Source organism: Schistocerca americana, chromosome 6, assembly GCF_021461395.2.
Source record: "Schistocerca americana isolate TAMUIC-IGC-003095 chromosome 6, iqSchAmer2.1, whole genome shotgun sequence".
Lineage (NCBI taxonomy): Eukaryota > Metazoa > Arthropoda > Insecta > Orthoptera > Acrididae > Schistocerca > Schistocerca americana.
The window spans coordinates 533,945,177-533,970,048 of record NC_060124.1 but is presented as its reverse complement, the minus strand read 5'-3'; the positions used below and the strand labels follow the sequence as shown (position 1 = coordinate 533,970,048).

Sequence of the window (24,872 nt, the reverse complement as noted above, 5' to 3'; positions counted from 1 at the left end):
TAAATGAAATAGTTATTCATCTACATTTCGATTTAATAATAAAAAGATAAAATATTGACATTTTGCTACTGCAAAAAACTGGATCTTTTAGCAAATAAACCGACATCATATCTGAAATCAGCACCGTTAAATTAGGTAAGTACAACTGCTGACAGCAATGCAACAGATTTGTTGTTGACCAGTGTAAAAATGATGTTGAATTAGACGTATTATCCCCTACTGGGCGATTTACGTGCAAACCAAATCTTACAAGAGAGCTTACAGCATCTGAATGTCAGTGCCTGCACATAATTTCTCTAAATGAGTACGCCACAGTTCTGAAAAAAAGGTAAACATATTCGCAAATGAAGATTATAAGATTTATGAGTGAAGTTAAGTATTCATCGATAGCCCAGTGCGTAGCACATCAGTTTTGTAGTCGTGAAGTTGCTCGTTCCAACCTACCTTGTAATAATTTATTGTTACTTTTATTTAAATTCCCTATCTGCTTCCAACTGTAGATTCTAATTAAGAAATACTGACTACCAATTTTTAATAAACAATTTTTACACGGTGCGCTATTGCAGGCTGTTAAAGAAGGCACGCACTTATGGAATAGGTTCAAGATATGTGAGTGGCTCGAAGATTTTTTGTGTTATACGATGCAGTACGTTGTCCTCGGGTGCGAGTGCTCATCAGAGACAAGGGTATCGTCGGGTGTGCCCCAGAGATGTGTAATACGACCGCTATTGTTCTCTATATACACAAATGATTTGGAGGACAGAGTGGGCAACAATCTGCTGTTGTTTGCTGGTGATGTGTACTGTAAGGTGTCGAAACTGAGCGACTGCAGGAGGATACAACATGAATTAGGCAAAATTTCGAGTTGATGTGATGAATGGCAGCTAGCTCTAAATGTAGAAATTTGTAAGTTAATGTAGATGAGTAGGAAAAGCAAACCCGTAATATTCGGATACAGCATTATTAGTGTCCTGCTAGATAAGTCACGTCATCTGAGCGTAACGTTGCAAAGCGATATCACATGGAACGAGGATGTGAGGATCGTGGTTGGGAAGACAAATGGTAGACTTCGGTCTACTGGGAGAATTCTAGGAAAGAGTGGTTCACGTGTAAAAGAGACTTCGTATAGGACGCTACTGCGAAGTATTCTTGAATTCGGGTTTTTGGGATCCGTACCAGGCCGGATTAAAGGAAGACGTCGAGGAATTTCAGAGGCACACTGCTAAATTTGTTGCCGGTGGGTTCGAACAACACACAAGTGTTACGGAGATGCTTAGCGAACTTAGATGGGAATCCCTGGAGGGAAGGTGGCATTCTGTTTTAGAATCATTATTGAGAAAATTTGGAGAGCCGGCAGTAGAAACTGACTGCAGAACGAATCTATTGCCTCCGACATACATTGCACGTAAGGATCGCGAAGGTAACATCTGAGAAATTGTGGCTCAATCCCAAAGAAAGCAGGTGTTGACAGATGTGAAAATTACCGAACTATCAGTTTAATAAGTCACGGCTGAAAAATACTACCACGAATTCTTTAGAGACAAATAGAAAAATTGGTAGAAGCCGACCTCGTGGAAGATCAGTTTGGATTCCGTAGAAATATTGGAACACGTGGGACAATACTGACCCTACGACTTACCTTAGAAGATAGATTAAGGAAAGGCAAACCTACCTTTCTAGCATTTGTAGACTTAGAGAAGGCTTTTGACAATGTTAACTGGAATACTCTCTTTCAAATTCTGAAGGTGGTAGGAGTAAAATACAGGGAGCGAAAGGCTATTTACCATTTTTACAGAACCCAGATGGCAGTTATAAGAGTCGAGGGACATGAAAGGGAAGCAGTGGTTGGGAAGGGTGTGAGACAGGGTAGTAGCCTCTCCCTGATGTTATGTAATCTGTATACTGGGCAAGCAGTAAAGGAAACAAAAGCCGGCCGAAGTGGCCGTGCAGTTAAAGGCGCTGCAGTCTGGAACCGCAAGACCGCTACGGTCGCAGGTTCTAATCCTGCCTCGGGCATGGATGTTTGTGATGTCCTTAGGTTAGTTAGGTTTAACTAGTTCTAAGTTCTCGGGGACTAATGACCTCAGCAGTTGAGCCCCATAGTGCTCAGAGCCATTTGAACCATTATTTGAAAGGAAACAAAAGAATTGTTCGGAGTAGGTATTAAAATCCATGGAAAAGAAATGAAAACTGTGAGTTTCTCCGAGGACATTGCAATTCTGTCAGAGACACCAAAGGACTCGGAAGAGCAGTTGAACGCAATGGACAGTGTCTTGAAAGGAGGATATAAGATGAGCATCAACAAAAGCAAAACGAGTATAATGGAATGGAGTCGAATTAAATCGGGTGATGCTGAGGGAATTAGATTAGGGAATGAGACACTTAAAGTAGTAAATGAGTTTTGCTATTTGGGGAGCAAAATAACTGATGATGGTCGAAGTGGAGAGGATACAAAATGTAGACTGGCATTGGGAAGGAAAGCGTTTCTGAAGAAGAGAAATTTGTTAACATCGAGTATAGATTTAAATGTCAGAAAGTCGTTTCTGAAAGTATTTGTGTAGAGTGTAGCCATGAGGTGGAGCGGTAGTTAGCACACTGGACTCGCATTCGGGAGGACGACGGTTCAATCCCGCGTCCGACCATCCTGATTGACGTTTCCAATGATTTCTCTAAATCGCTTCAGGCAAATGCCGGGATGGTTCCTTTGAAAGGGCACCACCGACTTCCTTCCCCGCTCTTCCGTAATTCGATGAGACCGATGACCTCGCTGTTTGGTCTCTTCCACTAAGTCAACCCACCCCCAACTTGTTACTCTGTGACTACGAGATATTGCATCTAATACAATGATTGTGTTGTAATTAGACAGAAAATTTTTAGCTTTGTACTACTGTAAGGACAGAAGTAATTTATTTTATCGTTTAACAGAGCTGAAGATGGTAAAAATCGGCGGAAACCCGTCATTTTGGAATAAAAAGAGCGATCGACAAACAGAAGATACGCGTATCTGTGTGACTAAACGATTCTCCCGGAATCCGGAACCAATTATCAATAACATGTTGCCTATCCAACAATTAGAGGGGGCAACGAAAGTTCCATTTTCAGTAATTCACCTAATTATTGACCTAATTTTAAAATTTAGCATACTTTCATAAACTACTCATTAGGAAGGGTCTAACGCACTGCTTTCCGGGCGAGAAGGCGTGCCGGTCCCCGGCACGAATACGCCCTACGGATTAGTGTCGAGGTCCGATGTGCTGGTCAGTCTGTGGATGGTTTTTAAAGCGGTTTTCCATCTGCCTCGGCGAATGCGGGCTGGTTCCCCTTCTTCCACCTCAGTTACACTAAGTCGGCGATCGTGTGCAAACACTGTCTCCACGTACGCGTACACCTTAATTGCTCTACTACGCAAACATTTGGGGTTACACTCGTGTGGTGTGAGACGTTGCCGGGAGGGTCCACTGGAGGCCGAATCACACAATAACCCTGGAGTCAGTGTGGGGCGGAGGTGGGGTGAGTGGACTGCTGTGGCCTGTTGATGGGTTGTGAACCTCTGACGGCTACGGCGGGGACGGAGCCTCTCCGTCGTTTCTAGGTCCCCAGTTCAATACAATACAATACTCATTAAGAGGTATCTCCTTATGTTAAAAGTTTAACGCAATAACAGAAGTTCTCCAGTTAGAATCTGTCTTTCTTGGTGCAGCGTAACTCATAGCGCGGAAATAGCCGGGACTTATTCATCCAGTATTTAAGAATGAAAGCAATTAGTGACAACCGTACTTCTACGGATCTCGCTCCCTTTGCCACCACCAACAATTGCGGAGTAAGCTTGAAAATGATCTGTGGAAAGGGCCGAAACTGGTTGCCAACAAATAAAAAAATCTGAAAACGCGGTCGAGACTGGTTTTATTGATTATTAACATTGCTCCACTCAAGAATGCTTTGTAAAATTTTAAGTTCCAACAAACATGAAACATAACTTGAAATTTTTATGAAACTTTTTCTCGCTGACACCTTCCACGAACTGATGAAAGGAGAAAAACCTTTATCGTTTACTTCATTTTCGTTGTTCATGCAGTAAAACTTCAGCATCAGACATGCCCCATAGACAGAAGAAACTAAAAATAAACAGGGAAAAATAATCATAACCAAATTCAATCGGAAAAGTAATAATTAACATAAATAAAGACAGAACAATATTTTAATTTATTACTTCTTTACTGCTAACGCTATTTGTAACGCTGTTTGCAGACAGTATCCACATATATGACTGAATTCACCTGCAAAATTATATCATAGTACGACACATAATTCAGGAGACATGATGCCATAAACGCTGAGATGCTTGAAAAAATAGCTTTTGCTTAAAAAGGAACGCAAATTACCCAGACAATGATCATCCAGTGCTTCATTATGACAACACTTAGCAACTCGCGATACACTTTAAGCAAAATTTCAAACCTCTTCCAAACTTTTTTCGCTTACGTGCTTAACGTCAAATATTTAACAGAGTTACTCATTTGCAAAATAATAACACTTTTGAAGCTGTTTTGTACATGGGAGATCGATTATTTAAAGAGTCGGGAATTCACTGGTTTTGTATAATAACGATCGCGGATGACTTCATTTGACACGCATGTCCAGTTTTGATATTTTATTTTTCGTATTTTGGTATGAACTTTTGAAATATGATGAATAATCGTATTTTCATGCAAACATTAGTTAAAAATGAAAGGATTTAGAGTAAGCAGTAGTTCGGATCTCGCTAGTGGCACATTTGATTTACTTTTTTTTGTTAAAAAAGTAAATGAAATGTCCTACTAGAGAAGATGCGAACTACTGACTACGATTACGAACCTGTTACGCTAAACTTTCACCTGCCGGCAAAAACGTTACGAAGGCACGAGTGTTTTATTCTTGGCAGTGCTCGGAAATCTCGTTTTCAAAGGTGAGTTCACGGTTTTCCTCGGTCTAAGGCGCTGCAGTTGTGGACTGTGCGGCTGGTCCCGGCGGAGGTTCGAGTCCTCCCTTGTGCATGGGTGTGTGTGTCTGTCCTTCGGATAATTTAGGTTAAGTAGCGTGTAAGCTTAGGGACTGATGACCTTAGCACTTAAGTCCCATAAGATTTCACACACATCTGAACATTTTTTTGAACGGTTTTTCTTGACAACTGAGAAGTTCTACGTTCGGAAATTGACGTCCAGACGCTAACCCCTGACCGTATCTTACAAATCGGAAGAAAATCGAAGACACTAAGTCAATAACGTTCCATCGATCGTATGAACTTGAAACATTGCTGAACGCACAGATAGACTGCAAGGTGTACTTGTCCGTACTTGGCAATATAACTTGCCAGCGGGTTTCTTCTAGAACTAGGGACACAGGGTGGGTATAAAAAGGAGTGTAACTTTGGCCTGTTGACTGTTTTCTTCGGGAGCGGAGGTTTATAAATAGCACTTCGTGCGATCGCTGACCCTCACTTTTTGGACCATTGTCAACACGCACTCCCACGACAGGTACAGTCAGCATGTGGGCCACATGGACCAAGACTGCAGGCGCCATGTTTTAGCCGTTTACTTGGGTGTTTGAATCCTCTGAAGCTTTAGACGAACAAAAGGTGTGAGAACTCTGTTGCTTAGTAGTAACAACAACTCTGTTAATAAATGTAGCTAGAAAGTACGACTGCATCCATGCTACCACACAGGTGACGTTACTCTAAATGTTGTGCTGCTGTAGAAAAATCATTTGGCAGAATATACAGGGTGTCCATAATTAAAGTTCCAATTTCAAAACATTGCACAAGGAGAATCGCTGCTCACAATGACGTCGAATTTGAATAGCATATTATTGACGCAGGGGTAAACATCATGAAAAAAAACGAAACTTCCACCATTACATGGCGATGTAAGGTCAAAATATGTGCACAAACAGGCGCGCGGCATACGGCTGTCTTGAGTTTGTTTCCGTAAATAATCGCTCGCTCTGAGCACTATTGGACTTAACATCAGAGGTCATCAGTCCCCTAGTACTTAGAACTAATTAAACCAAACTAGCCTAAGGAGGTCACACACATCCATGCCCGAGGCAGGATTCGAACCTGCGACCGTAGCAGTCTCGCGGTTCCGGACTGAAGCGCCTAGAACCGCTCAGGCACCACGGCTCTTTTGCAAGAACGATGGCTATGCATCATTAGCCCTGCAGATGTTCCGGACACTCATGGATGTGAAAAAACGCAAAAGGTCTGATATCTGCTAAAGTGTGGGGGAAGTGATTACGAAATTCGAAAGGACAGGTTCTTGTCAACTGCATTGTGGCAGAGGGAGTTGATCCGATATCTGTCAAGATAAAGTCATAATATTGCTGTAGGGACCGAGCGGTGGTGTGTAAACATGCAGGGGAATGGACCAACGTTGGACATACCTGCGAGCACAGTGCAAAAATCCTACGAAACATCCTGTATTGCTGTCCTTACAAGATCATCCATCTTCAAGTGTTGCTTCCTGCTGACCTGTCAGCAAAACAAACGATCGCTATGGAATTTTCTGATCGCATCAAAGTGGACAGTGAACGGCCATGAACATTCTGTGGGCAAAAAATGGCTCTGAGCACTATGGGACTCAACATCTGAGGACATCAGTCCCCTAGAACTTAGAACCACTTAAACCTAACTAACCTAAGGATATCACACTGAAAGGTCTCTGTTGGATTCCTTTCAACATTAATTTCTTAAATCTGTTGTCATTTTCGGCATGCATTCCACTTCTAAATTTACTGTGGCGTTTTTGTCTATCTGGGAGGAGACTGAGTAGTGCAACGTGTTACTTTTACACATAAACAAAACGATCTGTCACACGACTACACTTTAAAACACAGTTTATATGTAATTCATGTCACACAGTCTCATACGGAACCTACATCCGCTTTCTTTTATATACTGTATATGATAAGATACTGTCATCCCCCTTCCCTTCTGTGTGAGAGGATGAATAGGCAAATGTATTTCTAGTTGGATGCTTGAGGGTAACAGACAAGCCTGTCTGCTAGAGAACAGTAGGACCAACGTCGGAACAGGTAGCTACGCTTTCTAAAGGCAGAGAGGTTTCCATTCTTAGCATGGTCCTGGCCGTCCCTTGTCATGTTGGTATAGGAAGCTGTCCCTCTGGCCACTTCCGTTTGTATATGTGAGCCACCCTCAGGAAGCACGCTCGGTAGGAGCGCAGGTCAGTCTGTCCGGGGCGAGCGTCTGAAGTGGTAAGATCTCCAGCTAAGCGCGTACCTGCTAAGTCCGTAGGACAATGGATTTCTTAAGTTCAGCCTAACTGAAAATTTAATCACCTTTATTTCAGGTTTAGCTCTAAAATATCTAATGTTATCTTAAATTGCAGCGCAGTGTAATTCTCGTGTGAAGTTCAGATTATTTTCCGGTAGTTGCTTTGTCACTACTTTGTGAGTAAAGTGGAACCACGTGTTGATCAGTAATTCTAACTAAGATCATCAATCTTAAATGCGAATGCTCGTGTGATTATAACGTCTCGTCTTGGCAGTATTTTTCAATATAGTAACTTTTATTTATGTTCAACCCATGTGGGGCGTACTTTGTGAGACCAGTACCACGTGCTTATACAATTGTTTGACCCATCAGGTTAATAGTAAGACGATAGTAACCAGTTCGAGGTTTTTCTTTTGTAAATTGCTTTTCGATCTAATTTGTATTAATTATCAAAATTATTGTGGAGTTACACTCTTTGTGTAAACCAAGTTGACCACGTGAAGCATGTGGTGTATTCATCTAAGTAGCCCTCAGCTATTCTTTTCGGGAAGATTTCACACAGAGTTAGTATGAATGTAGTATACCAGTGTGTGGTAATTACATGACGGACAGGATTGTGCTACGAACGTAACTTCTTTGGGTGAAAATTGTATCGGTTGGTTGTGGTTAATTTCCTCTTGCATATGTTTCAACGTTTTTTGTGTGTTATTTTATGAATGCAGTGTTGTATGTAGTCTCCCAATCTTGGCTCCCTATTTGATGTGTTCTGTAAGATTACAAACTCACATTTTCACAGTCGTAAATAAGGCACCAGCTTAGTTATGACTCACGTTTAATATGCTGAAATTTCAATGATCAATGGTAAAATAGATTTCCAAATATAAACTGATTTATTTCTTTTTATTTAATATATATATATATATATATATATATATAATCACCGGTTGTCGTATGACTATTAAAAGATTATAATTAATGTTAGTCTGGTTGGTAATTCGGTAAGCTAGACTGGATACCTGGTGAAACAGTTGCGCAGTAATGCAAGTTTAACTCCCCCAGAAAGCTCACAGTTTTTAAATCGCTTTTATTGTCTATCAGCACCGCTTACATAGCAAATTAAAGCGACAACGTTACAACACACATCCATGCCCAAGGCAGGATTCGAACCTGCGACCGTAGCAGTCACGCGGTTCTGGACTGAAGTGCCTAGAACCTCACGGCCACCGCGGCCGGCTTCTGTGGGTAATCGAAGCCCATTTCCATCTTCAAGGATATGTCAATCTGCAAAACCGCAGAACATAGGCAATGGAAAATCGGCGTGCACATCAACCGGTACAATTTCATTTTTCAAAGGTGAATGTGTGGTGCGGGTTACCGGCAGCGTTTATGGCAGGAGATGAGTCCTGCGGATTCTGCTACCAGTACCGTCACTGATAAACGCTATGAGAGTCTTTTGCGCACCAACGTTATTCCAACCCTTCTACAGCGTGGATGTCTAGGTATAGCAAAATGGCGCTCCTCTGCACATTGCACAGCCACTGAAGCGGCTGCTCTGGAGGCTTTTCGGAAATGCTTGGGTTATCAGCCGTCATTTCCCTGCAGCCTGGCCGTTCATATCACCTGATCTTAATCCGTGAGACTTCTGGCTGTGGGGTTATCCGGGAGACGTTGTTTTCAATGCTCCAGTTATGAACAATAGCCGAACTGAAAGCACGTATTGCGCAACGCATTCTGAACGTGATCCCCGAGACACTCCTACCTGTTCGTGATTTCAAACTTCGGCATAAAACGGTGGACATCATATTGAAACTGTCTTGCGCCAGTCTCACCAATGTTAAAAACTGATGTCATTTTCCTTTTTAAATGGTTTTTGGCCCTAGTACAAATAAAAACCAATGTAATTTTTCTTTTTAAGTGGTCTTTGGCCTCAGAGCAATTAAAAATCAGTTTTCCGGTGTTGTACGACCTTCCCGTGGTGGATGGGCGTACCTCACTAACAGTGCCACAGCAGTTGACTGTCCAACTTGCGTTGTCATGCACATTGAATAGGTACGGATAGTGTATTGGGCAACTCAAAACATAGCCGTCGTATCGGGATTCATCTGCCACTTGCAACCGATCCAATATACGTCAGACGCTCTCGGTGTCGTCTATTGCTAAAATTTTTGTTAATTTTTTTGTTTCATCATCTTCCCCCTGAGCCAATAACGTGCTGTCTACGTTTGACGTAATTCTATGCAGTGATTCTCTTTCTACAGCATTTTGATACTGGTACATTAGTTACGGACTCCCTGTATATCTGTCTCTTACATTTCCTCAATGTCTCGTGTATCTTCGTTGTTATTACGTGCAATTTCCTCTTGTGTATATCCGAGCACTAACTATCGGTCAAATAATTAACGTGTAAAATTGAACAGTTGCCTCGTATCACTGCTATCACGTTAACCGAGTACGTGATCCGGTTGTGTCTGTAATCAAGGGCCTAATTCAATACATCTGTTATTTGAACCTGTCTACGACTCTTATTCATATTGCTCTGTAATCTACGCAGCTGTACTCAGTTTCTATTAGTAGTTTGATTTTTTTTCTCCGTGTGCAGTACCACAGTTTGGTAGTTACTTGATTGTAGTCATATGAGAGGTAGCTTGACCCTAATCGCTGTGTTTATACGACAGCCCAAGCTATTTACGCATACAAGAATGATAGGAGCGTAATGCCTGGGTCACAGTGAACACAGTAAACAGTAAGGCCAGTGCCCATTTCAGTAAGAACGGAGAAAATTGGTTGGAAACCAATTACAGCTTCCTTTCGGTCCTTGTTTGAGGATTGCAACTCAGGAGTCTCTTGGGAAGTCTTACTAATTACCTATAGTTCCTGTTTCTGAATTCACCCATTTCTTCAGCACCATTCAGGGCAATTACGTATATTTTCATTTATAATTTCTTGTGCAATCCATCTCTCTTTCCAAGAACTGCATTTCAGCTGCCCCTATTTTGATCTCATCTTTATTTACCCTAGTTTCAATTTCGCACTGCAGTAATGGTATTGCCACAAACTATTTTACGTAGTTCACGTGAAGTTGTTATTCCTTTCGGTTACTCACCATACAACAGAAATCATTGACTAGTAATAAGTTTATGCACATACGGGAAGTTTATTGTGTAGATTTCTACTGACCTCTTTACGGTTAGACATTTGAAAGCCACTCCGGTTAACGTTGGCTCCTTCCCATGGTAATTTACACGCCACCGATTTAATCAACGTTAACACTCTGCTGCCGTTGTCATTAAGCTTCTCATCATCAATAAATGTAAGTGAACGGAACGTTAAGAGAGAGACTATTTTCACCCCATGCTTTACAAAAACATTACTCGCGATCTACAACACGTAGGAGCTTGTGGTTGTATGTCAGTATCAGTATAACATTAGGTAAAATAATACTGAAAACTATATTTCTTTATTTATGATCATTTAGTTACTAAAATTTGTCTAAGACAATTCTGAATGCTAGTTTAGTTTTCGGTACCTTTACCTGGAGCATCCTTCGTTTTATTAACACTGAAACTGTTATTGCCTTCTGCCAATATCCATAGATATGTGTTTTCCGTCATGTAGTTTGGAGCATAAATGAAGAACTAAAAATAATTAATTTACCTAATATAATTTATTTAAACTAAAATGCAATTTCCTGGTTGTTTACTCAATTGGCTCAAATGGGTCTAAGCACTATGGGACTTAACATCTGAGGTCATCAGTCCCCTAGAAATTAGAACTACTTAAACCTAACTAACCTAAGGACATCACACACATCCATGCCCGAGGCAGGATTCGAACCTGCGACCGTAGCGGTCGCGCGGCTCCACACCGGCCGGCCTTACTCAATTAAATTCCAAACTACCAGATGTGGAGCATAACCTACACTGTCTGATGAAAGTATCTATACACACTTCAACTGTACTGGGAAAACTTTCAGTGAGGTGTCTGAATGTCTTTGGACGAATGGTGTCTCATTCTTCCATTAGAGGTGAAAAACTAGAATGTAGTAACGTTGGACGCTTGGGCCTGGAACGAAGTCGACGTCCTAAGCAGTCGCAAAACAGGTTCCACTGGGTTCAAGTTGGGAGTCTGGGTGGACCAGTCCATTTCAAGGTTTTTACTGTCCACAAGCCACAGATACTGCTTTATCACAGCGTGCATTGTCTCGAAACTGCTCTGCTATTGAACGCAGTATGTAATGCTGTAGAATTTGTTGATATCCTTCCGCATTTAGCGTTTCCTTAAGCACAATAAGCGGACTACACTCCAACCACGAAAAGCGCCCGCCACACCGTAACACCATCGTCTCTGTACTTCAATGTTGGTATTACACACGATGCCAGATAATGTTCTCCAGGAGTTAGACAAACCAGAATCTTTCCATTGGATTACTGTGGTGTCACCGCCAGACACCACACTTGCTAGGTGGTAGCCTTTAAATCGGCCGCGGTCCGTTAGTATACGGCGGACCCGCGTGTCGCCACTGTCAGTGATAGCAAACCGAGCGCCACCACACGGCAGGTCTAGAGAGACGTACTGGCACTCGCCCCAGTTGTACAGCCAACTTTGCTAGCGAAGCTACACTGACCGATACGCTCTCATTTGCCGAGACGATAGTTAGCACAGCCTTCAGCTACGTCATTTGCTACGACCTAGCAAGGCGCCGTATTCAATTGATAATTAATATTATGAAGCATGTATCATCAAGAGAGATGTTCTACAATTGTGGTTGGTTGGTTGGTTCGGGGAAGGAGACCAGACAGCGTGGTCATCGGTCTCATCGGATTTGGGAAGGATGGGGAAGGAAGTCGGCCGTGCCCTTTCAGATGAACCATCCCGGCATTTGCCTGGAGCGCTTTAGGGAAATCACGGAAAACCTAAATCAGGATGGCCGGACGCGGGATTGAACCGTCGTCCTTCCGAATGCGAGTCCAGTGTCTAAGCACTGCGCCACCTCGCTCGGTCTACAATTGTGGATTAAAGTTAAGTATTATATCAACTACGTACTTTATTTGCAATTCTCAAGATATTGTCCTGTTCCAGACCTCACGCCAGTCAGCGTGTAATTAAACGCGTGCAATTCGGCCTCCTCTAGAAACAGTGTTGGCTCTTCTGCCAACACTACAATTACCGCGGGATTCATCACTCCAAGTCACCCGTTGGCAGTTGGCGACTATCCTGTGCTGTCGCTCTATACACCATCTCAAGCGTCTCCTAGGACTGACTAGAGAAATATATGTGCCAGTTGGAATAGTGGCAACACTTTTCACAACCACTCTCTGCAGTGCTCGACATTCGCTGCCCGTCAGTCAGTACACGAGGTCTGCTAGGTCATGGTTTAGCTGTGATGGTTCCTTGGCTATACCACTTCACAATGACACCCTCAACAGTCGATATGTACAGCTTTAGAGGGACTTAAATGTCCCTGTTGGATTTGTTACTCAGGTGACATCCAAAGTCCAGTCCACATACGAAATCACTGAAGTCCCTTAACCGACCCGTTCTGCTTTTATTGCTTGTCTACTGACAACACGGTATTCCCCCCACTTTCTTTAATACGGCTGGGTTTGCGTATCGTGGCATGTAGCGGTAAGTTCCGCATTACATAGGAATTTCCAGATACTTTCGATGTGATACTGTATTTATGTGAGTGTTCAAACACACCTGCAAGAGTTTCAGTGATATTACACGCTTGAAGTTTCAGTCAACTGTACCGAACTCGGGACGTGCATTCAAAATTCATCTCGTCAACGAATTATTGTAATGACAATTAAAAATTAACTTAAATGTAATTTATAACGCTACTGTACTTAATTTTAGCAATGTTGACGTATAGGGGGTGGACAACAATATGGAAACACGAAAAGACAATACATCACCATGCCTAATCTTCTTCTTCTTCTTCTTCTTTATCTTCGCCTCGTCCCACGTGACGTAGGGTTGGTGTTGCTCTTCTGGATCCTTCTCCTCCGTAGTACTCTATCCATTGCCTCTTCCTTCTTCCATCCTTTCTCCCTTAGGTCCCCGGATATCTTATCCTTCCACCTCATCTTCGGTCTTCCTCTCCTTCTCGCTCCTTCAATATTTATATCTTCAACTCTGTTTCCGATATACTCTTCCCCTTTTCTCTGTAAGTGTCCGTACCACCTTGGTCTGCTCTCTTGTATCTTTTCCCCATGGGTCCCACTTTCACAGCTCCTCTAACAAATTCATTTCTAATCCTGTCCTTCGTTGTTCATCACCATGCCTAATACGGTGTAGCAAACTCCTTGGGATTCGAAAAAAGTTTCCGGTCATCCCGAAATGGGTAAATACAGGCCGTCTGTTGCTTTCGAGGGAATCTTGTACCATTATTCGTCCAAAATACCGACGAGTTTATGAAACGGTGGTGTTGATGGATAGCTATGACGAACTTATTTGTCCAAAGTAGACCACAGACGATTAATAATAGTGAGCTCTGCTGACTGTGGAGATGCGACTATTTATCCTCATGCTCACAAAATCAGTCCTAGACGATGCGAGCTGTGTGAGCAGGGACCCTTTCGTCTTTAACCACAGGACCAAAATCTGGGAACAAACATTGTAACACGGGATGGACACGATCAGCCAGACTTATCACATAATCCTTGGTAGTAATGCGTCCTTGTATTGTGGCCCTAGGGAACCATGCCGTGGAATTCCATGGTTCCAAAAGCCCCCATCGTGTGTCACTCTTGGTGACTAAACTCGGCCACAATTTGGAAACAGTGTGCAACAAAACTCATCCGATCAAACGACATTCATCGATTGGTCCGTAGTGCGGGTTTTACGACTTCGGCACCACGTTTCCCTGCTACGATCATTTGCATCACTGCTGACTGGTTTTGGAATTACAGCTCATCTTGCAATTCTACATCTACATATATACTCCGCTAGCCACCAAGCGGTGTGTGGCTGAGGGCACAATTCGCGCCAAAGTCATATTCCCCCCCCCCCTCCCCCCTCCCCACTCCCTCTATGTTCCACTCGCGGATCGCGCGAGAGAAAAACGACTGTCTGAACGCCTCAGTACGAGCTCTAATTATCCTTATCTTTGAATGGTAATCATTGCGCGATTTGAAAGTTGGTGGTAATAATAATTGCTCTACATCCTCGGTGAAGATCGGATTTCGGAGTTTAGCGAGCAGCCCCTTCCGTTTAGCGCGTCGTCTATCTGCAAGTGTGTCGCACTTCAAACTTTGTATGACATTTGTAACGCTCTCGCGATGGCTAAATGTACCAGACACGAATCTTGCCGCTCTTCTTTGGGCCTTCTCAATCTCTTGAATCAGACCCAACTGGTAAGGGTCCCATACAGACGAACAATACTCTAAGACTGGTAAGCAATTTCCGTTGTTGAAGGACTGCATCGCTTCAGGATTCTACCAATAAACCGCAATCTAGAGTTTGCCTTACCCGTTACGCAGCCCCCTTTGCGTTACTTTGGTGCTGACAGAGTTCGCGAATGCGACACTCAGTTCTGCTGCGACTTTTCCAGCCGTCATTCTCTTGTTTCTCGTCACAATGTTCTTCAGTGATCGTCACTCACGATCACTCAACACATAACTTCATCTGCGTTGTGACTTAGCAGATTATACGATACTGCAGTGGCCGTGTTGTTAAGAAGATCGATCCAGTGTTCCTTCGGACGTGCATACACGTATCGTTCTTCTTAACAACACGGCCACTGCAGTACAGCGTTTAACCGCCGATACCGGGCAGCGACGATTAATTAAAACGTTGTCCCCTGTACACGAGCTAAATTATGTGTGTACGGGCACAGCAGAGACGCAGGAACGACGACATATGGAAGTTTGCGTGTGGCCATTGGTCGTGCACGAATAGCCTAATTTAGCCGGCACAGTAGCTCAGCGTGTTCGGTCAGAGGGTATGCTGCCCTCTGTAATAACAAAACTGAGTAAATGGATCAACGATGAAGCTCAACAGTTGTCATGGGACGTCCGGCCCGAAAAAATGCAACTAACAATAACGACCAAAATGAGACCTGCTGAGCCGGCCCTGGTGGTCTCGCGGTTCTAGGCGCGCAGTCCGGAACCGCGCGACTGCTACGGTCGCAGGTTCGAATCCTGCCTCGGGCATGGATGTGTGTGATGTCCTTAGGTTAGTTAGGTTTAAGTAGTTCTAAGTTCTAGGGGACTGATGACCTTAGAAGTTAAGTCCCATAGTGCTCAGAGCCATTTTTTTAGACCTGCTGAAAAAAACTGATTAAGGAGGCTGTTCGTGTAAACCGGGAAATTCGGGTTCAACGCCCGGTCGGGCACAAATTTTCATTGTCGTCATTCGTTTGTACAGCTCTTGGCTTTTCGTATTCGCAGCTACTAATATATTTTACGTTCTAGCAGAGTGTATTTTTCCGCTTTTCCTGTATGCGGCATGAATGTTCGTTGCAGGGCCTCTGGAAACACCAAACAGTTCTTCTACCTTCGTTACGGAAGCATCCAGCATATGAGTACCAACAATTTGCCCACGTTCCGATTCACTCTGCTCCTACACAGTGTTCTACAACTTCCATCCTATTGGGAACAATACAACAGCGGTACTGGCTTTTCTAGTTTCTGCATTTACATCAAAGCAACCGTTTTTCGCAGTATTGCCATATTTCTGCCCAACCTCCGTAAAACCGCAACGGTCTAGGCGTTTAGGTCAAGACTAATGTATTCTAAAGCAAATGGTGAAAATGTTATCTTTTCACTTTCACATCCCCTTAAGGGCGAACCACAGAGTGACGGACGAAAGTATTGCTCAAATTCAGGATTTTTTTTCTTCTTACTGGAATGTAGTAGACAAATGGGGTTTGCTGCAATGAATAAAGCACAGACTGAAGCTTTTATTGGTATTTCTTATTGAAAAATATTAATATCTTCATTATGTAGTTGGGACTTTTCCATGGCTGCAACTCCGGTTGTGGTTATTTTCAACATGAAATTAACATATTGGCCTGATCCTTACAGATGTAATTTTAATTCATCGTAAGGACATGCAAAAAAGATTTTTTTCGGCGAAATTAAAGATATTTGTAAACATGGCCATTTTTGGATCTCTCATTTTTGGCCGAAAAAATACTATATGTTATCGTTGTTGTTGTGGTCTTCAGTCCAGAGACTGGTGTGATGCAGCTCTCCAAGCGACTCACTCCCGTGCAAGCTTGTTCATCTCTAAGCACCTACTGCAACCTACATCCTTCTGAATCTGCTTAGTGTATTCATCTCTTGGTCTCCCTCTACGATTTTTACCTTCCACACTGCCCTCCAATACTAAATCGGTGATCCCTTGATGACTCAAAACATGTCCTGCCAGCCGATCCCTTCTTCTAGTCAAGTTGTGCCACAAACTCCTCTTCTCCCCAATTCTGTTCAATACTTCCTCATTAGTTATGTGGTCTACCCATCTAATCTTCAGCATTCTTCTGTAGCACCACATTTCAAAACATTCTATTCTATTCTTGTCCAAACTATTTATCGCCCATGTTTCTCTTCCATACATGGTTACACTCCATACAAACACTTTCAGAAACGACTTCCTGACACTTAAATCTACACTCGATGTTAACAAATTTCTCTTCACGCTTTCCTTGCCATTGCCAGTCTACAGTTTATGTCCTCTCTACTTCGACCATCATCAGTTATTTTGCTCCCCAAATAGCAAAACTCATTTACTACTTTAAGCGTCTCATTTCCTAATCTAATTCCCGCAGCACCACCCGATTTAATTCGACTACATTCCATTATCCTCGTTTTGCTTTTGTTGATGTCCATATTATATCCTCCTTTCAAGACACTGTCCATTCCGTTCAACTGCTCTTCCAGGTCCTCCGATGTCTCTAACAGGATCACAATGTCATCGGCGAACCTCAAAGTTTTTATTTTTTCTCCACGGATTTTGATTTCCTATTCCGAATTTTTCTTTTGTTTCCTTTACTGCTTGCTCAATATACAGACTGTATAACACCGGGGAGAGGCTACAACCCTGTCTCAACCACTCCCTTCTCAACCACTGGTTCCCTTTCATGCCCCTCGATTTTTCTAAATGCCATCTGGTTTCTGTACAAATTATAAATAGCCTTTCGCTCCCTGTATTTGAACCCTACCACCTTCAGAATTTGGAAGAGATTATTCCGGCCAACGTTGTCAAAAGCTTTTTCTAAGTCTACAAATACTAGAAACATAAGTTTGCCTTTCCTTAATCTGTCTTCTAGCATAAGTCGTAGGGTCAGTATTGCCTCACGTGTTGCAACATTTCGACGGAATCAAAATTGATCTTCCCCGAGGTTGGCTTCCAACGGCTACGATGAACTGAAGACAATTCAGTTTGCTTTAAGGGAGACCAAATTCATTAAAATCGGATGAAAGTTGTAGCGTGGGCGACGACAGCCATGCCGAAAAACATGGTTTTGGAAAAAACGCGTTTAAATTTTGAGAAGTAATTATAATATATATATATATATATATATATATATATATATATATATATATATATATAAAAGGCAAAAGCTTGAAATTTACTGGATATCATCGGTGCCTGGTCCATAGTAACTGTCGTCCCGGCTAGCGGATGGCCATTTTCTACTACTTTGACCTGACAGGCCCTTTCTGTCACTGAACGCTTCACCGCTGGCGCCTCTGTCTTCACTGAATCGGCACATTTCGCCGCCGATTTTGATTTGAAGGGCTTTAATGTAGTATGCATTACGCAGTAGTAATGAAGTATGGCCTACATTGAATATACATACGGCCAAATTTGAAGCAGTGTCGAAAATTTCGCTTCGACTGGGTGTTATTTTCGGAGCATAACTCCAAATGCGATTAATGAAACTTTCCTTCACATTTCGAGCGAAACCATCCAAACAACAATCCAGCACATCAAGTTTACTCAAATCGCTATAAATAGGGAGCGTGAGCATGGAATCAGTTCTCTAACGCCGAGGTGTGCCATGAACGCCCGGCTTCAAACGCTCACAGACTCGTTACTTTTTGGAGTTTGTACATAATATTTTCGCGAACAAATCTTCAATGCGTATACATTCGAATTCCATGAAATAAATTCGAGTTTTTTTCGACCGTCACCCTGTCGTTCCCCCTTAACGGAGCAATCATTAAGCGATCACGGATGCTTGCGAAGGTGTTTCCTGCAGTAAGTTCAGGAGCATGCGCAGCAGTTAAAAAGGCCTGGAACGGAACTGTACACAATTACGTTCCGCATCGTCGCGTACATTGAGCCAGGCGGTACTCACCGGTGGTGCGGCGGCGGCGGCGCGGGAGGCGAGCAGCGCGGCGGACGGCGGCGGCGGGGGCGGCGGGGGCGGCGTCGACGTCTGGTCGGAGCTGGGCGAGGTGGTGCTCGTGGCCGTGGTCACGCTCGCCGTCAGGAAGAGGCTCTCGCGCGTCTGGCACTCGTTATCGCGGGTCTCGGGCTGCGGCGCCAGGAAGTCGCACAGGTCCACCTCGTCCTGCTCCTGCGCACACGCCAATACTCACTCTGTGGAGTCGGTCCAAACCAGCCTTTATAATCTGTCTGCTCTTCTTAATCTATGGTGTGGGCAAAATACAGGCTGTTAGTGGTATACGTCCTGATATTTTGCTAATTGAGAGAGGAAGAGGTAGAAACATGAAATATGGGTAGTAATATGGAATGCTACGACTTTTCTCCTTGTGAAAGGTGCTGCTTGAAAACTACGTTCACAACTGCTTTGGGAAGTAATTATATCATATTTGGGAGCCATTGCGAGTGAGCGAATTAACTAGGAGGCATATTTGTTGCAGGTTGCTGGCTTTCTGTTTCATTGTTGTCATAACACATAAATTATTAATATATTTTGTAAACAGACGTTTAGTTAACACATTACGATGTATAATAGGTTGTTTGTTGCCTATTTAAATTTAACTCTCGATTTTGTTAGCATTTCTGAATTTCAGGATGGCTGTGTCGCTAATCTGCGATACTACTATTCCATATTTGTACCCCAGTATCCAATATTTGTACCATACTTTTCACAATCTGTTTTGCTTATAGAAATTGCTTCAGAAATGATTTCAAGAGCTCTAAAGAATGGGATGAGTCTGCTATGCAAACTTAGTTTTGAGTCATCAGCTTTCTGACTGGTTTGATCAGACCCGCCACGAATTTCTCTCTTGTTCCAACCTCTTCATCTCAGAGTAGCTCTTGCAACCTACGCCTCAATTATTTACTGGATGAATTCCAATCTCTGTGTTCTTCTACAGTTTTTGCCCTCTAGAGCTCCCTCTAGTACCATGGAAGTCATTCCCCGATTCCTTAAGAGATGTCATCTCATTCCGTCCCTTATCCTTGTCAGTGTTCTCCACATATTCCTTTTCTCTTTGATTCTCCGCAAAATCTCCTCGTTCCTTACCTTATCAGTCCACTTAATTTTCAACATTCGTCTTTCAAAATGGTTCAAATGGCTTTGACCACTATGGGACTTAACTTCTGAGGTCATCAGTGGCCTAGAACTACTTAAACCTAACTAACCTAAGGACATCACACACATCCATGCCCGAGGCAGGATTCGAACCTGCGACCGTAGCTATCGCGCGGTTCCAGACTGTAGTGCCTAGAACCGCTTGGCCACCCCGGCCGGCCATTCGTCTTTAGCACCACATTTCAAACGCTTCACTACCATACAATGCTGTGCTCCAAACGTACACTCTCAGAAATTTCTTCCTCAGATTAAGCCCTATGTTTGATACTAGTAGATTCTTTTGGCAACGAATACCCTTTTTTCCAGTGCTAGTCTGCTTCTGATGTCCTCCTTGTTAGATCCGTCATTCGTTATTTTGCTGCCTAGGTAGCAGAATTTCTTAACTTCACCTACTTCGTGATCATCACTCCTGATGCTTGCTCGCTGTTCTCATTTCTGTCACTTCTCAATATTTTCGTCTTTTTTCGATTTACTCTCAATACGTACTCTGTATCCTCCCATTCAGGAGCTCATGTAATTCTTCTTCACTTTCACTCAGGATAGCAATGTCATCAGCGAATCGTATCATTGATATCCTTTCACCTTGAATTTAATTTCACTCCTGGACCTTTCTCTTATTTCCGTCATTGCTTTCTCGATGTACAGACTGAATAGTAGGGGCGAATAACTACAGCCCTATCTTACACCCTTTTCAATCCGAGCATTTCGTTCTCGCTCGTCCACCCTTGTCTCTTGTACATATTGTATATTACCCGTCTCTCCCTATAGCTTAGCCCTATTTTTCTCGGGATCTAACATTCTGCACCATTTTACATTGTCGAACGCCTTTTCCTTGTCCACATATCCTATGAACGTGTCTTCCTATGCAAATAGTTACTGTATAAATAGCAATTACAAATGTTAGAGACAAGAAAATGGGCCCCTGTAGAAACCTGGATGTTACAAATCTCGCACTCGAAACTACGTCAAAGCCTTTAGTGTGCCTCCTCATGCCTCCAGCAGCATCGAACACCTGGATAGAGCTTTCATGAGTCCTTAGAAAGCTTATTATTCTGACCTGGTACGCATATGGATGAGGGAAAATAAAAGTCCAGTAACGGACATGGACATCGCCGAACTGAATGCGAAGGTCTACTTCAACTGCTAGACAGAGGAGATGGCAGTCAAAGTGTTAAGGGTGACAGGAAATACTCGTTAAACCCACATGTTTTCGCGGATGCAGATTTCATCGCCAGCAATGAAGGAATAATTAAGGATTTGCCTAATTATCCAGTCAGTGAAACATCTGCAGGAGCTGTGGCTAATGTTGAAGTCGAGTGAGGAACACCTCCTGCCACGTCTGAAATTACACCTTGACAAATCTCACCCACTGCACAAAGAAGAGACCAGGAATGGAGGGAAGAATAGCAGCTCCTTTAGCAGGCCTAATGTTGTCTCCATACAAGACATGTGTTGAAGTATCGAAGACAGCTACAAGTAAACTGGAGACAAAGAAGCATGGGGTACTAGATCCTACGAACCAAGGATCATCTGATTCTGAGGATGTTTTTAGCGTTTGAGAAAATTCGTCCAACCTTAGTAGCCTTCTGGACAACAGTCTACCCGCTAAAGAAGATGGCAAATTCTCTTTTGCTCAGGTAAATTTCCATGGAACGAGGCAAGGGAAGAATGGAAAATGTGTCTAATGTGCAAAATCTGGGTGCTCACTGAATGTGCACGTTACGGTTAAAGGATGATATGTGTGTAACTTCTGCAAGTGAAATTACATAGAGTAAGGAATTTAATAACTGAAAAGGGTAAATTTAGTGTATTTTTCTGTTGTATTATGATTTCTAGTGTTTTTATAATGAATTATTAGATTTTACTTTATTTGTTTTAATTTTAAGAAACTTTACATGAGTTAAGTATTCCATATTTGTACTCTATAACCTGAAGTGCCAAAAATTCCAAACTTTGTGTTATGTCTTATTTATTCGAAAACATTAGAAACATTAAAATAGTCCCCAGAATATGTTCTACAGATATTTTGTTCTCTTAATGTGATAAACTGAGAAATTTATGAACGAAAAACAGAATTGTATTCCATATTTGTACCACTTTCTCTACTTTAATACACATGCACTTCACTGTGTTAGTTTCTTTTCTGCGTCTGTCTTCCTGCAAACACATCACATAATTTTCTGCCTGATGTTTCCTCCACAATGAAGTGGACTACGCCTTTCAGTGTAGACCATCAGTTCTGCACCAATGCAGGCTGTGTGCGCCGCCATATTGGCGGGTGACCTTGAACGGGACTTAGCTGCTGCACGAGGCGCCTGGAGGATCGCGCTCTAGTTTTAACTAAGCGCGATCAGCACGAAAAAGGCACTTCCGGCCGCCATTGCTGTTTTTTAGCGCGCGACTTCCTGCCGCGCCCTTCTTATCTCTGACGTACATCCGCCATGCAGGCAGCTGCACGCTCATTTCCATCGAGGCAGCCGCACGAAGCACACAGCCATGCCGTACAGGAGGAGGAGACGTACAAGAAGATCAAGAATGCCTGTCTACAAGACTGTTGATACTTTTTCGATGACACCTAATAATGTTGCCCAAGAAGAGCTACTGACTGGACCAATTACTTTTGTTGGAGCCAAGATAAATTTTTCTTGTACAACAACTGAGGTTGTTACTGGTAATAGTTGGTTTACAATTGCTATTGTGAGACGTAGTGATAAACCTCTTGAAGGTCTTGAAGCCTATTATGACAGAGATATTGTTGCTTATCGTACCATCTCTATTGGAGTTAAGGGCGATAGGAATTATGGTACAGCTGTTGTATTGACAGACAAACCGTTTTCATTATATACAAGAAACAGGAGACGTGTAAATGCTAATGGCTGTGTGCGCCGCCATATTGGCGGGTGACCTTGAACGGGACTTAGCCGCTGCACGAGGCGCCTGGGAGGATCGCGCTCTAGTTTTAACCAAGCGCGATCCGCACGAAAAAGGCACTTCCAGCCGCCATTGCTGTTTTTTAGCGCGCGACTTCCTGCCGCGCCCTTCTTATCTCTGACGTACATCCGCCATGCAGACAGCTGCACGCTCATTTCCATCGAGGCAGCCGCACGAAGCACACAGCCATGCCGTACAGGAGGAGGAGATGTACAAGAAGATCAAGAATGCCTGGCTACAAGATTGTTGATACTTTTTCGATGACACCTAATAATGTTGCCCAAGAAGAGCTACTGACTGGACCAATTACTTTTGTTGGAGCCAAGATTAATTTTTCTTGTACAACAACCAAGGTTGTTACTGGTAATAGTTGGTTTACAATTGCTATTGTGAGAAGTAGTGATAAACCTCTTGAAGGTCTTGAAGCCTATTATGACAGAGACCTGCTGTCCAGGGGAAAATGAACATTAATGGCTTGCTTGTGCCATGTGCACTTGGAGATAGTATCCACCGTAAAAACATATTTCTCGTAAGTAGTTATTTGTCTGCAGATGAAGCCTTGCAGATGCAGTGTTCTTCAGTACACTGTCCTCAGTCATCAGGAGAAATAACTGGCCCAGAACTTATTACATTTACCTTACATCACTCGCTCCCAGGACTGAATACGTCAAGTTGGGTCACCATTTTGAGTTCCATGAAATATGTACTAGGCTAGTTTTATTTTGCTCTCCCTGCATATAATCGATTTAGGAGACAAAGTGAGAAAATCTCTTAGATTGTTCTCAAATGATGCCTCTAGAAAAGCCGTCAGAAGATCAAAACCTGTTGCAAAATCACATCAACAAGATGTCTGCGTGGTGCATAATTTTGACACTAGCCTTGAACAATAGCACGTGTGAGGTCCTCCACGGGCACTAAATACATTGGGTTATGTTTACATCTACAAACATTTTCTGCAAGTCGTCGTAAGGTGCTTAACGGAGGGTACCTTCTACCACTACTGGTCATTTCCTTTCCCATTCCACTCACAAACAGGGCAAGGGAGAAATGACTGTTTATATGCCTCCGTACTGACCCTAGTCTCTCTTAACTTATATTCGTGGTCCGTACGCAAAATGTACGTTGCCAGCAGTAGAATCGTTTCTGCCGTCAGCCTCAAATGGCCATTCTCTAAAGTTCGTCAATAGCGTTTCGCGTAAAGATCGTGGTCTTTCCTGCAGATATTTGTGTTCACGAAGCGTCTCCGTAACACCTGCGTGTCGTTCGAACCTGCTAGTAACAAATTTAGCAATCTGCCTCGAGTTGCCTGGATGTCTTCCTGTAATCCGACCTAGTGGGGATCCCAAATACGCGAGCAATACTCAAGAATGTTTCGCATTAATGTACTACACGCGTTTCCCTTTACAAAATGGCTACACTTTCCTAAAATTGTCCCAAAAAATGAAATCGACTGTTCGCCACCCGTGTTGCCATCATTACGTACTCGCTCCATTTTATAACACTTTGCAATGTTACGCCCTGATACACAATCGATGTGAGTGGAGCACCACACTACTAATACTGTATTCGAACACTACGGATTGTCTTTCTTACCATCTGCGTTAACTTACATTCTTCTACATTTAGAGAAAGTTGACATTCATAAATTTTGTCTAATCTTGCAGCCTCATCCAGTCACTGAACGATGATACCTTCCCTTACATCACAGCGTCATTAGTAAACAGCCGCAGAGTTTAGTTACACAAAAAAGTCACACAAATTTAAAGGTTGTCGATTCAAACAAAAACTTAAAAGTTACAATTACGAAAAATTTAAATCGAAAATTTTAAGAAAGTGCTATGGGGAAAGTGAACCAAAAAATTACGTTTTATTGGCACATCTGAATGAATCAGCATATTGACTAAAGACGCCGCCTACGCTACGCTTGTGCGTCCTCTTCTGGAACATTGTTGCGCCACAAGGGATACTTAAGAGATGTGATTTACGGAGGACCTCCAAAAAGTTCAAGTAATGGGAGCTCCCTTTGTAATCACCAAATAGGAGAGACAGTGTCACGAACACGATATGGGAGATGGAATGACAGTCATTAATACGACGGAGATTTTTATTGCGGCGAGATTTCAATAACGACTTTCTCCTCCGAATGCCAAAATATGTAGTTGA

General features: G+C 42.8%; 1 protein-coding gene across 1 annotated transcript in view; it reads right to left on the bottom strand.

The window, feature by feature from the left end:
* Window positions 1-18,442: 18,442 nt before the first annotated feature.
* The window catches only part of LOC124620267, a 178,034-nt gene continuing 171,604 nt past the window's right edge, over window positions 18,443-24,872 (bottom strand). Inside the window, exons 3-4 of the mRNA XM_047146935.1 lie at window positions 18,658-18,794; window positions 18,443-18,467 (exon numbers count right to left, since the gene is read on the bottom strand). Of these exons, the coding sequence (XP_047002891.1) occupies window positions 18,443-18,467; window positions 18,658-18,794 (162 nt within the window). The remainder of the gene's footprint in view (window positions 18,468-18,657; window positions 18,795-24,872) is intronic.